Source organism: Argiope bruennichi, chromosome X1, assembly GCF_947563725.1.
Source record: "Argiope bruennichi chromosome X1, qqArgBrue1.1, whole genome shotgun sequence".
In the NCBI taxonomy this organism is placed as follows: Eukaryota; Metazoa; Arthropoda; class Arachnida; order Araneae; family Araneidae; genus Argiope; species Argiope bruennichi.
Window position 1 is genome coordinate 66,171,517 of NC_079162.1, and position 16,021 is coordinate 66,187,537.

General features: G+C 27.5%; 1 protein-coding gene across 4 annotated transcripts in view; it reads right to left on the minus strand.

Annotated features, from left to right (window-relative positions):
* Positions 1-1,796: 1,796 nt before the first annotated feature.
* Positions 1,797-16,021, minus strand: part of LOC129958233 (protein PALS2-like) — a 68,866-nt gene continuing 54,641 nt past the window's right edge. For 3 of the 4 annotated variants that reach the window (XM_056070528.1, XM_056070530.1, XM_056070527.1), the window contains 8 exons: positions 14,724-14,855; positions 14,196-14,304; positions 10,258-10,323; positions 9,306-9,467; positions 8,813-9,015; positions 8,041-8,169; positions 7,767-7,838; positions 1,799-6,537 (listed from right to left, as the gene is read on the minus strand). In XM_056070528.1, the coding sequence (XP_055926503.1) occupies positions 6,361-6,537; positions 7,767-7,838; positions 8,041-8,169; positions 8,813-9,015; positions 9,306-9,467; positions 10,258-10,323; positions 14,196-14,304; positions 14,724-14,855 (1,050 nt within the window). In that variant the 3' untranslated portion in view covers positions 1,799-6,360. Of the gene's footprint in view, positions 6,538-7,766; positions 7,839-8,040; positions 8,170-8,812; positions 9,016-9,305; positions 9,468-10,257; positions 10,324-14,195; positions 14,305-14,723; positions 14,856-16,021 lie in introns of all 4 variants that reach the window. The other variant, XM_056070529.1, reaches the window with a different exon arrangement.

Consider the following 16,021-nt stretch of genomic DNA (forward strand, 5'->3'; position numbering starts at 1 on the left):
ATATAATACATGCTTGTTTGTCCAGAAAAATCATCCAAAGGCATTTATTTTTGGCTCATGCTTCAAAATTTGGCAAAAATGAAGCACACTATTATCGTTAAACGTATTTTAGAATTAACTAATGCTCGAATAGGTTGATGTTTCTCCAATAATTTCCCATGCTTTCAGCATCTCCCTTATTTCACTGGAAGGCTGTTACCGCCTTCTCTTCTAATTTAATATCATCCGCAATTTTTTACCATAAGATTTGCTTTGACCATTTTGCTTTTGCATATTCTCTTCTGTGGTTCTACTTAAATTCCTCCACTAGCTCATCGATGTCGTTTCTATTTATCTCTAGCCCCATAATCTTGTACAAAAACACACCGATTTAGGTCTCACAGACACATGTTGTTGTGTTTGACAACGCTATCTATTCAAAACTACTTACATGCAGAAATATGGATTTCCTTCAAACCAGCGCTCAATAAATATTATACCCGAGATACAAGCCAATCTTGCATGTGACGTCACGATGTCTCCTCGACACACTTTCTGCGAAATATCGCTCGTTAAGAGAGTCATTTTCTAAAAAATATTTTTTGGTCGTTATGGAAGGTGTTCGTTAAACGAGATATGGCTGTAGTTCCAATTAGAACTTCATGGTACCCATTTTCAACCGGAACAAAACTAAAGGAGGATAGAAAAATTATCTGCTTTACGTAAGATTTTGGAGGACCAACATATTTTCAATCAAAGAAATAAAAGGGCTTGCAAGATGCTTAACAAATGAAAAGACAAACAAAGCATTCACAAAATAGTTAAAGTAACATATTATCAAAACAATATGTTACCAATGTTGTCTAACAATTATAGATGGCAGTTAGCAACTGTTATTGCAAAAGGCTTTCAAAACGAATCCTACTGTCAAGGTCGAATTTTCAGTTCATTAGGTAAACAGATAACAAATCGAACCGAATGATCTGAGCTATACAAAATCATTGCCTCAGAAACTTTATAGTTTTGTATGGTATCTCATTCATACAACTACCACCAAGAAGGAAAGCACGATCGCATTTTGCACACGATTTAATCATCGACTGTTCTTAGATTTTTCAATTAATTACAAATGTTAAAAAACACCCCTTTTGCGACTCTTCTTGCAAATTTAAAATAATATAACATGGCAATTCATATTCCCAAATTTAGTTCGAGCTAAAATATGTTAGAAATAACATTTTTATGAAGACTATTAGCAAAAAAAAATCTAGCTTTCAAAAATATTTTCTATATAAAAAATAATATCATTTACCATGAGAGCAGAAGAGAATACAATGAAATTGGCATGTAGAATCTACTTAAGACTATTTTATAACCCCTAAAATTCGGTAAAGCTTTGCGGTTTTTAAGCTTATTAAAGCTCAAAATTTTTTCCTCTTTTAAAACGATGATCAAAATTACCTATGCACCTAACAAAGGGGTGGAATTTTGAATGCTGGAGTATAATTTTCCAAAAGCAATTGATATAGAAAACCGTCACAGGAACGCATATTTCAAAGTCAAGTTTGTCGACTCATTTGGATGCTAAAATACCACAATGCAAGATGATATAATTTGCATAAGAATGATTCTGCTTTTTGAGTTTCTGGTAGTGAATAATGAATGTCAAACAGAAACACAATTCAACCTAAAGATCAAATATAAGACATAAACCTGATTTTATAGAGTAAATTTTGCTTGTCATTTTTAATCAATTAAATGACAATAACAAAGTACAACAGAATACAAAATTTAATTTTATTAGCATTTTGTATATGTCCAGAAATATATCACAAAGTAATGAATAAAACCAACAAAGAGAGAAAAAACAAAACAATTGTAATTAGAAAGAGATATCATGCAAATAAACAAATATATGTCAAATCAAAAATGGCAGAACATACTCAAAATACATAAAAATTTAGAATAACAAAATAAAAGAGAAGAAAGTTCTCAAATGCTGAATACACAAGAAAAATTTATTCAATGAAACATAAGTAATGAAAAATTTCTCCAAAAAAAAAAAGCCTATTTTAAAACATAAAGTAGAAGTAATCCTCCAATGCCAATACATTTTTGAGAAAATAATACAATTCAATTTAACCAATAAAACAAATCTGACTAAAAACGGACTTTTAAATTAAATAACATTAGTTTAAAATCGAAATATAAAAAACCACTAATTCATACATAAATCCCTTGTTCTAATTATAATTATATAAAGGAATGATCCTCATTCAATAAACTCCAAACAAATAAATAATAAAAAAATGACAAGGTTCACTTTAACATAAACAGTGTGCAATACCCAAATCAAGTATACAAATTAACTAAAGAATAAAATTTAAAATAATAATTCTGAGCAAATCGTAAATGGAGACAAAATTACATAACAATGGTTGTAAAAATGAAAGAAGAAGCTGCACAATAAAACATTTTTAAAAAATCGCAAATATAGTTCATGATAAAATAAAGATAAAAAATGAAAAAAAAAAATCATTATATATGTTTTAAAAGCATTTACTAACTTTTATATCAAGTGATAATACATCTGCCGTTTTTGAAATGAAAATATGATAAATGGCATGAGAGGGAGTCAAAGATTAGACAATTCCGAGATGCATTTATTATAAGCTATTATGGGAAAAACTAAAAATAAACATTTTTATACAATAAAAAGTTTTGCAAAATTTTGCTTCCAAGTGCAAATACATTTATATATATTATAAATTTCTTTCGAAAATAATAGGAAATAAAACATTTTCTAAGAATGCAGATGCAAATTTAAAAGTATGCTATTTACAAGTACAGAGATTGTCAAAGCGCAGCAAATATGTGTTTATACAATGCCCAAAGACCATATATTTAGTATTTAATTTTTATATTCAGAAGATAATGAATAACTATGTGATATAATAAAATTTATACAAATTGTGATTCTTGAAATTACTTAAAGCTCCAAAAGATGCATATTTCAAAATTATATAATCTACATAATATAAATGATAGCTTTGTAGGCAGGAAAATCATACAAGACACAATTAATTTTGCATATACAACTGACAATACTCTTTTGAGTAGCTGCACATATTTTAAGACAAGGCATATCATGGTTAAGCATTCAAAATTTCTGCTAAATGTGGTTTTAGTTACAATATCTACGACAACTCAATAATAAGAAAAAAGCTTTCATGTAATAAACACACAGAATATGATATTAAATGGCAATCACATGAAAATATATTACAGAATGGATACTTTATTCCATCTGAACAACAACTTTTATGATTAGTGCTTATAAAAAAAAATAGCTGAATACTCCATGCAGAAATATTGTAAAAGTCTTGTCTATATAACAGGATATTTTCTTTTATATATATCAAACTATAGAGAAGATAAAACCATTGAAAATGCATTTGTGTTACCAAATATAGACAGTTAATATTGTAGCATTTTAAAACACAAATAATTCCATCATTCGTATATCAGGGAAATACTATTTTTTTAAATAAAAATTTAAAAAAATATTAGAAATAAAAATACGTTAAAAATAGTGACTCTGAAGATAAAACAAAAATATATATATAAGAAAAAGCCGAATAAATGAGAATAAAAGAAATCCAATGAAGTAACAGAAATGTCACAAACTATGAGGGCATGCTAATCAGAATCAAGATTTAAAGGTGATCATTGAAAGGTATAAAATACAGATAATTAATATATCTGAAGCACTGATAAGCTGTAAATAGATTCAGTGAGTGAAAGCAAACCGTTATGCATAACAATAGAATTCTATGAATCAGATTTTCACAATATAATTTATTATATGGGGTGTACTATAACAATTGTTTCATTAGTTATAACAAAACAGAAGATGAACGTGGTCTTTTTATAATTTGTAAAAATAATAATTTTGTTCCAGCAAGAATTTTTCCATATATCGATAAAAAGTAATTTTCGCCATAAAGTTAGTTGCTTTAATTTCAAAAATTCGGAAAAGTCAATAGCACAGGAAGTAAAATTTTAACATAATTACCACAAATTTATTATTCCATTAAAAAAAAGTCTATACTTTTTGGCAATACTTAGAAATTCTAAAACTTCATGAAATTAATCATGTATGCATTTAATAAACTTCTCTAGAAAAAGAAGAGAAATTTGCTGAAGTACTTTAATTATAATCGAGAATACAAAAAACAAGGGGAAGAGGAATTGCATTTTGAGCTGGAGTTTGTTACTAAATAGCACAATTTCAGAAGCAAATAACAGCAATATATTTTACATCATCCTCATATAAACAATGGCAAAACGATATACTTCATAGTATTTACAATACTTATTCATATGACTATGAAATAATAACTGCTTTGTATACCTAATTTACAATACCACAAAAAAAGGATAAAAAATATCTAATGTTAAACAACAACAAAAATTTCACATAAATGAATTGAATTCAATAAATAATGATTAACATAGAGACCTAGAGACCATTGCCATTTAAAGAAGATACAAGCCATAATATTACATGCAATTAAACAATTTTTTTTGAAGTTCAAATAAAGAAAATTTTATATTCATAATAACTCAAATTCACAAACAAATGCTTAAGATAAAAAAAAATATGGAATGTAAATAAATCTATAAAATCATATAAAAACATCAAAATATACAAAAAAAATGGAAAACCAACTCGAAAAAACTTTTCAATTCACTATAGGATATCAGGGACGGAGTATACTGCATTTTTAATAAACGTTAGAATGTGTCTTCTATAAATAAACTATTCAAATATCAGATCCCTCAAATATTCCATTCAAATGCCGATTACACCATTGGGGAAAAAATCAAACGCAGAGGATGCAAAAAACGTTGACACAAAAATGAATACCGAAGAAAAAAAAAACACCAATACCAAATACCCAAAACCACGAGAATAAAAAGTAAAATGGATAGCAGGGGAAAAAATATAGGATTATGCAAAATTTTGAATACACAACAGAAAAATTAAATGAATATTTTATATCAATTTATTCATGCAGAACAAATTCAAATTTTTTACAATCAGACAACAAAATTTATTTATCAGGTCAATAGCTAAATCAAACATTATTATTCTTAGAATTCTAATGAACATTTTCAATCATATACAGAAGAGGCTTTTGTAAGCTAATGATGTTAACAGTATCAAAAATGCACCAACAAATTCTTCTAAGACTTTTTGAAACAGATATTATTTTAAATTACTAATTTTTTTTTTTTTTAAATTGAAATCAGCATTTTGTTCAGATAAATCCATCACTTGCATATCTTAATATTTTTCAACTATTTCTCATAGTAACAAGTAAAAAAGTCATGAGCTTTTTTTAAAAGTAAAAAATATGAATCATTTTGTCATGAAATGTACTAAAAATGATCTACCCAAACTCTAAAATGTGGATAAATATGGCGACAGAAACAAATGGATATTGAAATCGAATCTAATTTTTTTTTAAATTTGATATCATTTGGTGCTTTTAAAATGTGATATCAGAACATACATTTTTGAAATGATATAATATGGAGTATGTATGCATATTACATTCTCAACTGGAGGTATATTTTATCAGAAAACTAGCTTCATACAGCTATTTACAAAAATGGAAAAATATAAAATCTTTATGTTAGAAGTACAATAGACATTTGCTTCTGAGAAAAAATATTTCCGTTTCTGTTAAGAGATTATGATGTAAATGAAAATTAAGACAAGTACGCCAGAAAAATACAATGTCTGACCAAAGTTAGATCTTTAAACTTTGTACTTCAATGACTAATGTTGCACTGAATTTAACATACTGACTAAATGCTCATACACAGCAACTAAATGCATCCGAGTTTTATACATGCATGAATATGTGAATATGAATGATTAAAACAGCATATGTATAATACAAATACACAATTTTTTCTTTAACGTTTAGCTTACTACAGAGCCTTTCACTACATAGTAACAATTTCAAAACCGATATTTATTTGAAAACATGGAAGACAAATTTTACTGAAGTAGCAAGCGGGAGTTGCCAAAAATATTTCATTTCATCATTTCAATTTTAAGCATCAAACAACATCATAAACCATTTAAAGCATCAACATTTGTATTCATTAGCTGCAACAATGAGAACTTTTTCACCAAAGCATCACCAGCATTGCATTCTTTTAAAATCAGATTACAGAATCACAGGTTTCAAAGCGAAAAAAAAACACATTAATGAACAGAATTTTTTCAGATGAAAACGTAGAATTTCCAAATAATATTCATTAATATAAAATATGTTCAATGATATAAAAAAACAATAAAAGTCTTTAATATACCCAAGAAATTGGAACCCATTGTGGTTCTGTGGATAAAGCATCAATAGCCTCTTTTACCTGCTCATAAGTCTTATCAAAATTTGTGTTTAGCAAAACTAAATCAAAATATTTATCAAATGCTCTTTGCAATCGTGCACTTTCTTCTACCGTGTTTCTGAGGTCTTCCTCCTGAAAATATATCATTGTATTATTGACTTATCAGAAAAAGTAGCTATAAATCAAGATGCAAAGGGAAGTGGGTATGGGGTGGGGTAATTCATCAATTTAAATCTTTTATTTAATAAAATAAACCACTTAAATAAAATAACACACATATCACTTTAAAGCAATTGCACAGTTCAATAGTTTTAAGCTGTAGTGAACAGAAGCAGACTAGACCACATGACTAATAAAAAAGCATTTTTAAAAAAACTTTAAGAATATCCAAGCAGGTAAAAATTTATTTATATAAGAGTTAATTTTATAGAATTTTAATAATTAAACATGACTTAACTGAATGTCAATGTGCGATAGAGTTCACGGAGTGCCTGAACACGATAGTTCTTATTATTTCTTTGTTTGGAGAAATTGCATAACAATTCATGTACTTAACAAATAAAGCAGTGCTTCAAAATTTATTAGAGTTATTCGTCGCCAATTGGAAGAAAAGAAAATTCTGACAGTGAGAAATTGTCCAACTACTACAAGTTCACAGAAAGTAATTACATTTCATTCTATCAACTTTTTCATTACACTAATATCGACAATCTATAGGATTTCAATTACAAAATATTTCTACTATATATTAAAATTTAAACTTTAAAATCATATATAATTTGGAAAAGCAAGCAGATATTTACTCAAACAATGTAATTATTAAAATCATATATTAATTCGAAAAATCCAAAAACATTTATAATACCATTAAACTGGGAGTATAATGCACTTTCATTTCTTCTTTTACCCATTTAAACGTCATACCAAATAGCCATGCCATATATTAGTATGCAATTACATACCATATGATACAATCATGATTTTTGAAACCATGTTTTAATAGAGATTTTGCTAATTCTATAGAAATGGATAAAACAAATTTGTGTTTAGGTCTGCTTTATGGATTTAGAATGCAAAATTAAAAATGAATCAAATAAAAATAAGAGAAGAAGAATTATAAAAGAGAATCTCATGCTTTACTACTAATAGCTTGGAATAAATCAAAGACGTATATTTATATAGATATATAAAAAATGCACTAACCATGCAATTATTATAGTTCTCATCACTTTTGAATTAATAGTTTAACGTTTAAAACGAGCATTTGCACGTTATTTTTGAATACATGAAATCTTAATAATATGAAAAAATATAACTACCCATAAATAAAGACTTAATTGAAAATGAGACATTTTATATACCTCATATAAGGATGCTAAGCTTTCCATAGTTCTAGCACGTCTTGATCCATGTCTTCCCATAGCACGATCAAACTGTTATAAATAATACACAAACATGCATAAATAAATCACATGCTAGAAAAAACATGCATTTTAAATGCATTCCAGGGGAAAAAAATCATAGGTACAAACTTAAGATATTTCATACATATTCTAAAGTTTTAATTTTAAAAGATGCATTATAAAAACAGAGTGCATGCCACAAAATTAGAAATTTACTAAATGAAATTTATACCGTTAAATTTTTACTGCTATAATTGTGATGTCGTCCAAACTCATGCATATTCTTCAGTTGATCAATTGGTGGAGCAGCAATGAACACAACATATGGCATGAATTCTGAAGTCTTAAGAATCTTCAAAGCCTGGAAAATAATTGCTTTAATAATACTGAATTTTTTTTTTCATATACTAGCATTAAAGGGTTTATTTTTTTTTTTTTTTAGTGTCTGGGAATTAACAGTTTAACCATCTATGAGCCCACACAGATTAAAATGTTTATGAAATGCGCTAACAGTAAAATCCATAAAAATTATAATATACTGTCAAGGAATAAAGAAATAAAACTATTGACTGAAAATATCAGAAAAAAATATTCTTCTAATAACCAAAGCCAAGATACCTTATATCAGTTTAATTCTTTTCTAGGGCTAAGGACAAACTACGATAATAGGATTTTATTCATTTAAAAATAAAGCGTGATGGAAACTAAATCGGAATCATTCATCACATTTTATATTAAAAAGCAAGAACAAAACATTTTATGATCAAAATTTCTGAAATAATGGTACACTATTTTGATGATCATAAAATACAACTTTTTAAGAAATATATATATAAAAAAAAAAAAAATATTCTGTATACTTTACATTTAATAACTGCTTACTAAATGACACATAAAAATATCTTAAGAGAGGTCAATTTAAACAACATTGCATTTTAAATAAAGTATAATGCATTAAACAACTTTTAATTCTCATATAATCAACAAAAATTAATTATACATACCTGTGGATTGCAATCAAGGATGCACATTTTCCCAGCTCGAATAATAGCTCTAACGGACTCTAATTTAGTACCATATAAATGCCCATTATGTTCTCCATATTCTAAATATTTGTTTTCAGCAATATCAGCTTCCATTGCTTCCTTGGTTACAAAAAAATAATTCTTTCCATCTGTCTCCGTATCACGCATTGGTCGAGAAGTATCTGCAAAATTATATATTGAAAAGACAAAGTTAAATAAATATAACAATATATTTAAATGCAATAAAAACATAGCAATTTATATCAAGAAAAGGTAAAAGAAATTCGAATATCTGAATACCATAAAATGTAAGAGTTGATAGGAATGATAGAGTAAATATAAGAGTTGATAGTATGCATAAAAGTATCAAGTTATGAAAGAAAGGCAGTATTAATAGAACCTCAGATACATGTTAAAAAAAAGATACTAAGTTAATAAAAATTAGTAGTGTAAAAACAAACTGAGAACATACGTGGAATTGGTGTTCCAAATTTGTTAGGATCTTCTTTTATTAATCGATTTTTCATCGTCCGCCGTCCCACGCCTTGAGCACCAAGAAGAATTAATGTTTTTCGCTCGAAGGGTGGCATGCGGGCTACTTCTTCATATAAAAGCAGTTCAGCTTTATCAAATTCTAAATTTAAAAAAAAAAATACAAATAATTTTTCAGGGTCTATATTATTAATCTGTTCTTATGCTTAATATGGCATTTTCTTTAAAGCAAATATCTTTCTTTATATTTCATAATAATGTAACTTTAATGACTATTCCTTATAACACTGTAAAATAATAAAAGCATCAATTATAAAGATGTACTTTAAGTTTTACAAAATATTCTCCATGAAAATAGGTTTTTTTATTCCTTGTTTCTCTTTTAAACAAAGCTCTGTGGTTATAAAGTCAAACTTAATTTCTATTATTTTTGATTAGAAAACAATTTATTGGAACAGCATATAACAAGCATAATTTCCAAAGAAATAAATTTGACATCCAAATGACATTCATTATATTTATGATTACAAAGAAAGATAAAATTTAATTTGGTAGTTTAATTAAAATTGATAATTTCATATACAAAAAATTTTTAACACTCAATTTTTTTTTATCTTTAATAGATTTCTTATGTTTTAATAATACGCAACTCTTACACATTCAGGCAATATTATCGCATTAAATTGATTAGTTGTATAATAAATATTTCATGATGAAAGAACAAACAAAAAGTGCTTTTTATTTTCTACCTGTAGAAATTGACATTCTTTACACAAAAAGCAAATTCGCAATACTATATATATATATATATATATATATATATACTCTTAAAAAATCAAATATAAAAATAACAAATGGCAGAAAACACAAAATTTAAATTCACTAATTTTTATCCATAAATTAAACATATCAAATACACATTGAAAAATTACCTGCATTTGCTCTGCTTTGATACATCGTCTTCCTCTTCTTTTTAATTATTTTTGTTCCACACATAGCTAAAAATGATAGATAAGGATATTTTGGACTTTAAAAATTATTGGTCAAGATTACGAAACAAAAGCTTAATAAGAATCTTTTACAATTGAAAATGAGAACTGATTTGAAAATGAAACAACAGTCAAATACGCTGTTATTCAAACGCGCAACAACTAATCATACATGAAATTACAGAGTAACCTATCTATAATAATAATCTAAATTGTTATAAACAGTTTCAAAATATAGAATTATACTTTTTCAAGTGCAGGTTTATTTAAAACCTATCTATAATAATAATCTAAATTGTTATAAACAGTTTCAAAATATAGAATTATACTTTTTAAAGTGCAGGTTTATTTAAACTTTTTATGAGAACTTCAAAATGAAAATTTTACTAACAATAAGTATACATTATAAATAACAGCGATATAAAATGTATGTAAAAGAAATATAAGTTAGCTTATTTTTTAAGAAAATTACAGAGGAAGTAAGTTAATTTTGTTTGCTGATTTTTTTTTTTTTTTTTTTTTTTTTTTTATGTAAATGGCATTTGTATGCATGTATATTTCAATCCATCCAACGAATTCATATACAAGTCAAACATTTAGTTCTGTTGTAATAAAATCTTGAATAATGTTAATTTAAGATATGACCTCCACAAGAGAAATTTAAATACTGTTTTGATAACAGCCAGTTTCCTCTTTCTCGTTATTCTAATCACACAGAATTAATTCTAGTAAAATATTTTCCTCTCTTTCGCCGCTGAACACTTGCACATCTTAGTCTAAGTTTAAAAAATCTTCAGCATTGAATGGAAAATATAGGTTCGATGAGTTCTAAAACGCTTTAACAGATATGGATAAACATTTACACATTCCTCTTATTCAGCGATTTCAGTAAGGTCAATATTCGTATTTCCGTCGCGTCTTCCTTCTAAAAATTTTGGTTCCCGGATGCTGTCACAGAATACCAGTTTATAAAGGTACGCTATATTATATATATATATATATATATATATATATATATATATATATATATATATATATATATATATATATATATATATATATATATATATGCATTTATCCAGAATTTATCCAGATTGTAAACTACAATCTGAACTAATCTTTTTCTATAATGTCCTTTGAAAGACTTGATGATGCCTAACTCTAACAACTGTAGAATCAACAAGCAGTTTGGCAGAATGTAAAACATTTTTGTTTTTCAAACTCGGGTGACTATGGATCAGATGTCAACTACGACTATGAGAGCAATCCCTTTTTTTCCCCTCAACTCTTATCAACATCAAGCAGTTGGTTGCTGAAGATTTTACAGTCATTCAAGCCTTCTCTTTTTCCCTGTAGTCAACTGGCAAACTTTCGACATTTTTAAAGCACTTTCAACTTTGCACACTCTCCACACATGGCATCAATTTATCTGTTCCAATACTCTTTGAACAGAGAACTGTCAGCCTCTACGATTTTTATCTACCTTTACAGCTTTCTCCTTTAGAGAACATTGTTTTGTCTAGGGTCGGCTGATATAACACACCATCGTAAACATCATCAAGAAAAACAGTTCTGCTTTGCTGTTTTCAGGAAGCGTAATTAATTGAAGCTGATTTTTTTTCCGGCTGTGATGGTTTTAAAAATTATCTCGCAATATTCACAAAAGGAGGTATGTAAGCCATTCAATGTTCGTTCTGAAATCGTTGTTCCCCAGCAAAGACGAGAACTTTTTTTTTTCAGTAATTAGTCTATTAATAGGCACGTTTTCTTTCTCATCTTGTGGAACTAACTACCTTAAGGTAGCTTTGTCAGCATCCTCATTTACCTATATATCTTTTTCGTTTGCTATCAACTTCGCTTTCTTTCCGCAGCACTTTTTTTAAAGTGGCTATTATCGACTGAGAATTCCCATACATTTTTATCAGTATCAAATTGCTACAGTCATTGATCAATTTTCGTAATTATTTTTAACTTTTCCAACCCCCTGCATAGACTTAAGCTGAGCGCGCGCAAAAAACAGACATTTCCATAACAACAGCGATTCCCAGAGACTACGCTTCCCTGCAAAGTGTCGGACTTCACGTCCATATCTAATTGAGGTAAGAGACAGAGTTGTAAAAGCAATTTAATCAATAATGGAAGTGGAGAAACTACAAAGAATTGACATTTTAAGGACTGGTAGTCTGCGGTTTGTATATTGTGGCAACAAACACCTGTGTCCATACTAATTATTCTCCCCGCCTTCCTTGCTTTCACCACAACCAACAAAAAAAACTTCTTAGTTCTTTTTCTTCTTCTATTAACTTCTAGTCATGAGTCAAAAATGTTGTTGAGTATTACATTTCAGATGACAGAATGTTATTTTTCAAAATAAAATTGCATTGTATGTGCTAGCAGATTTCTAAACAGGAAAAATTATAGTTGCTGACAGGTACAGCCAAAAAGTGATTATCGATAAATGCAGGTTCAATATACACTGAATGAATAGGTATTTCGCCTGAACTAAAGTAAAATATCATTACAAACAATATCATTATACACAGGTTTTACAAAGTTTGGAAGAAAATCAAAACCCTCAAATTAATGTGCAAAATATTGACATTGTTCCAAATTAATGTGCAAAATATATTCAAGAATACTATTAATTCCTGTGTGCACTTTTAATATGAAAATAGCTACAAGCACACATGGAGAGAAATTCACTAACCAGAAACGTTAGTTAATAACTTCTATGAGCAAAAAAAAAAAAATTAATAGCAAGCTACATTATTTTCATTTAAATAAAACCATGAGTTAAAACTCGATGAATGATCTATGAGTAAAACAAGAAAAAATATACTTAAAAAGGGGGGTGGGGAATATGTAGCGAAAGAAGACTTATTTCTAGGTTTATACTAATACAAAGCAAAAACATTGATGTGAAACATTTAGAGAATGCAAATATTAAAACGCCTATAAGAAAATGAACCTTTACAGATGTAAACAACATTAAATCATACAAAATAGTTCTTATTAAACAAATGGGGGAAAGAAAAAAAAAACAGCCGGAAGAAAAAAATTCCAGACTAGTTTAACAAGCCACATAACATAAAAAGAGAGCAATAAAAAATTAAAATTCTACTGATACCTTATTTTTCTTAATATGTATTATTGACTAATACATAAAAAATAATAAAATTGGAAGAATTCATTCATTCATATTAAATAGAGTAGCATTCCTTAAAAAAATCTGTACCATGCATTTTCCTCAATCCAAGTGTTTCAAGGCAAACATTCATTCATTCATTTGAATCAGAAAGATATTACAAAACTTGCAGACGCATTTCCCATCCCCTTATTAAAACATTTAGAAAATAAAATGCTAAAAGATAGACTATTTCTTCGCTCAACAATGCATGGTATTGCTTAATAATGTACTTTATTGCAGAATAATGCATTGCTTCAAGAGTATGAAACTATGAACTTTTGTATATTTCTGTATTCTGCAAACAGATATATTTCGTAAAATCAGAAGCGCATTTGCAAACAGAAAGCTACTCAAAAACTTAATTTCATTTGCTGTAACTCAAAGAAAAAAGGATAACATATAAAAAGGTATTTTTGAAATACATTTATAAATTAAAAAGCATACCAAGACGACAAAATATACTACTAACAACACACGGTTTAGCATTATGCTTATAGGCAAAAAAAATAAATAAATAAATAAGAAATGAATCAAATCTAATCAAATCAATAGAAAAGCTATAAATAAATGAACAGGAAACTCTCCCGAACGAATACTTAAAATTCATCAGAAGTGAGATATCAAAAATCATTAGCTTACATTGAATGAAATGAAACCTTTTTTCGTGTGATACAGAATATTTAAATATACTTACTACTCTTCGTAGCATGATCGAATTCTGGACGTACAAAGGCGCGTCGCCTTTCCTCAAGCTCTTGCGAGGGAATTAATCCAGCGTGACCCATAGCATCTAATCTTCTAGCCTAAAATAAATAGAATTATTACAATAAGGTACAAAAATCTTCCTAACTTGCAAGGGCTGTCCAAAGCAAAGGAAGCACTAATCTAAAAATGTGAATTCAGTTTGCGCTAAATGCAGAAGAAAACATAATCTCTCAGTACAACTATGTGGAGCACAACTAGCTAGGAGTGTGTGCATCAGACTAAACATAAACATATCACATTGATATACTGCTTTATAAAAATATCTGTGTAAAAAATTAGAGGCATAGAATAAAATATTTCAAGTATGCTTCACAGAATATAAAAAAAATTAATGGCAAAAGTTATTTTAACATATTTGGTACAAAAAAAATCTTTTCTGGATGCTTCGATCATTTAGGACAGCCCTTCTATAATGATTTTTTTCAACTGTAAGATATAAAATATAGATGTGTCTTACCTGCCACCAATTAGGATCGTCCTGATTTAAGATTTGAAGAATATCGCCTTGTTTAAATGAAAGACCAATATCCTTACATGGTAAAAGGGAATCCTTGGACGGATCATAAGCATACAACGCTTTCACATACGTCTATAATGAAGTAATTTTTTTAAATTTCTCTATAATTCATAGAATTAATTAGGGTCAAAAATTAATATACAATAAATCAGAATTACCACAAATATATAAAAAAAGCTCTACATTTTTAATTATATTCACACATTTTCAAAGAATGGGTAATAGAAAACTGAAATGCAATATTTTTATTCAAATATTATCAATGAATAAGTTTTATTATTATCAATAATAGATCATATCATGCATTACTTACAAATTTGTCTTCTATTATACTATACAATCCAATAGACATACTGTCCCTAGTCTTTTAAATTAAAGATCTAATGCAGTCATGCCAGAACAATTACACTTTTTAATTAGCTCTCTAAAAAACAGCAAAATAACTTTAAAATCCAATAAACTTTATTTATACATGCATAAATATTACGCAACATAATGGGAAATTCAATAAATATCATTTAAAAAATATAAGTTTTGACTGAAACATTACAATCGCAAGATATGCTGACATTCATAAATTGTAAATAAAAATTTATAGATTCAGAATTAAAATATTTTGTGAAACGTAAAGCTGTTCACTTATTTTAATTAGTTCTTTTGACTTTTTGAAATAATTAATGCCTTAATTTCTGATAAATTAAAAATATTTATAATTATCTATCTCAAGGAAATCTGAATCAAAATTAATCACTTCTCATTACCACAGTGAATAAAAATTAATGCATCCAAGAAATATATTTTTTGAAGAGTTGTGTGGTTTCTATATTTAAAAAAATATTCAAAATATTTTAAGCCAAGACATAAAATGCTACATAATTGTTTTACAATTTTGTCAGTATTCAGCAAATTGTTCTGAAGCTTAATATCGCCATAGTAAGATATGAGTAAATTAGGTGAAGGCATTAATTTACAAAAAAGTAAAGTTTACAGGATATTAACAGATATAAATGCTTTTTAAATACCCTCATGAATACAACTCCACACTGAGAAATACAAGAGCTGTAACAATATAAAATTATTACAGCTCTATACAAGTACTACAGGTTTACATTCAATTATAGTGCTTGTTTGACAATTAACACAAGGCTCTTAATCAAACGTATTTGAATTTCAGATTTGAAACCAGTATATTTCTTCCTGTTTATCATGACATTTTGAAATTTCACCATGATTTAATA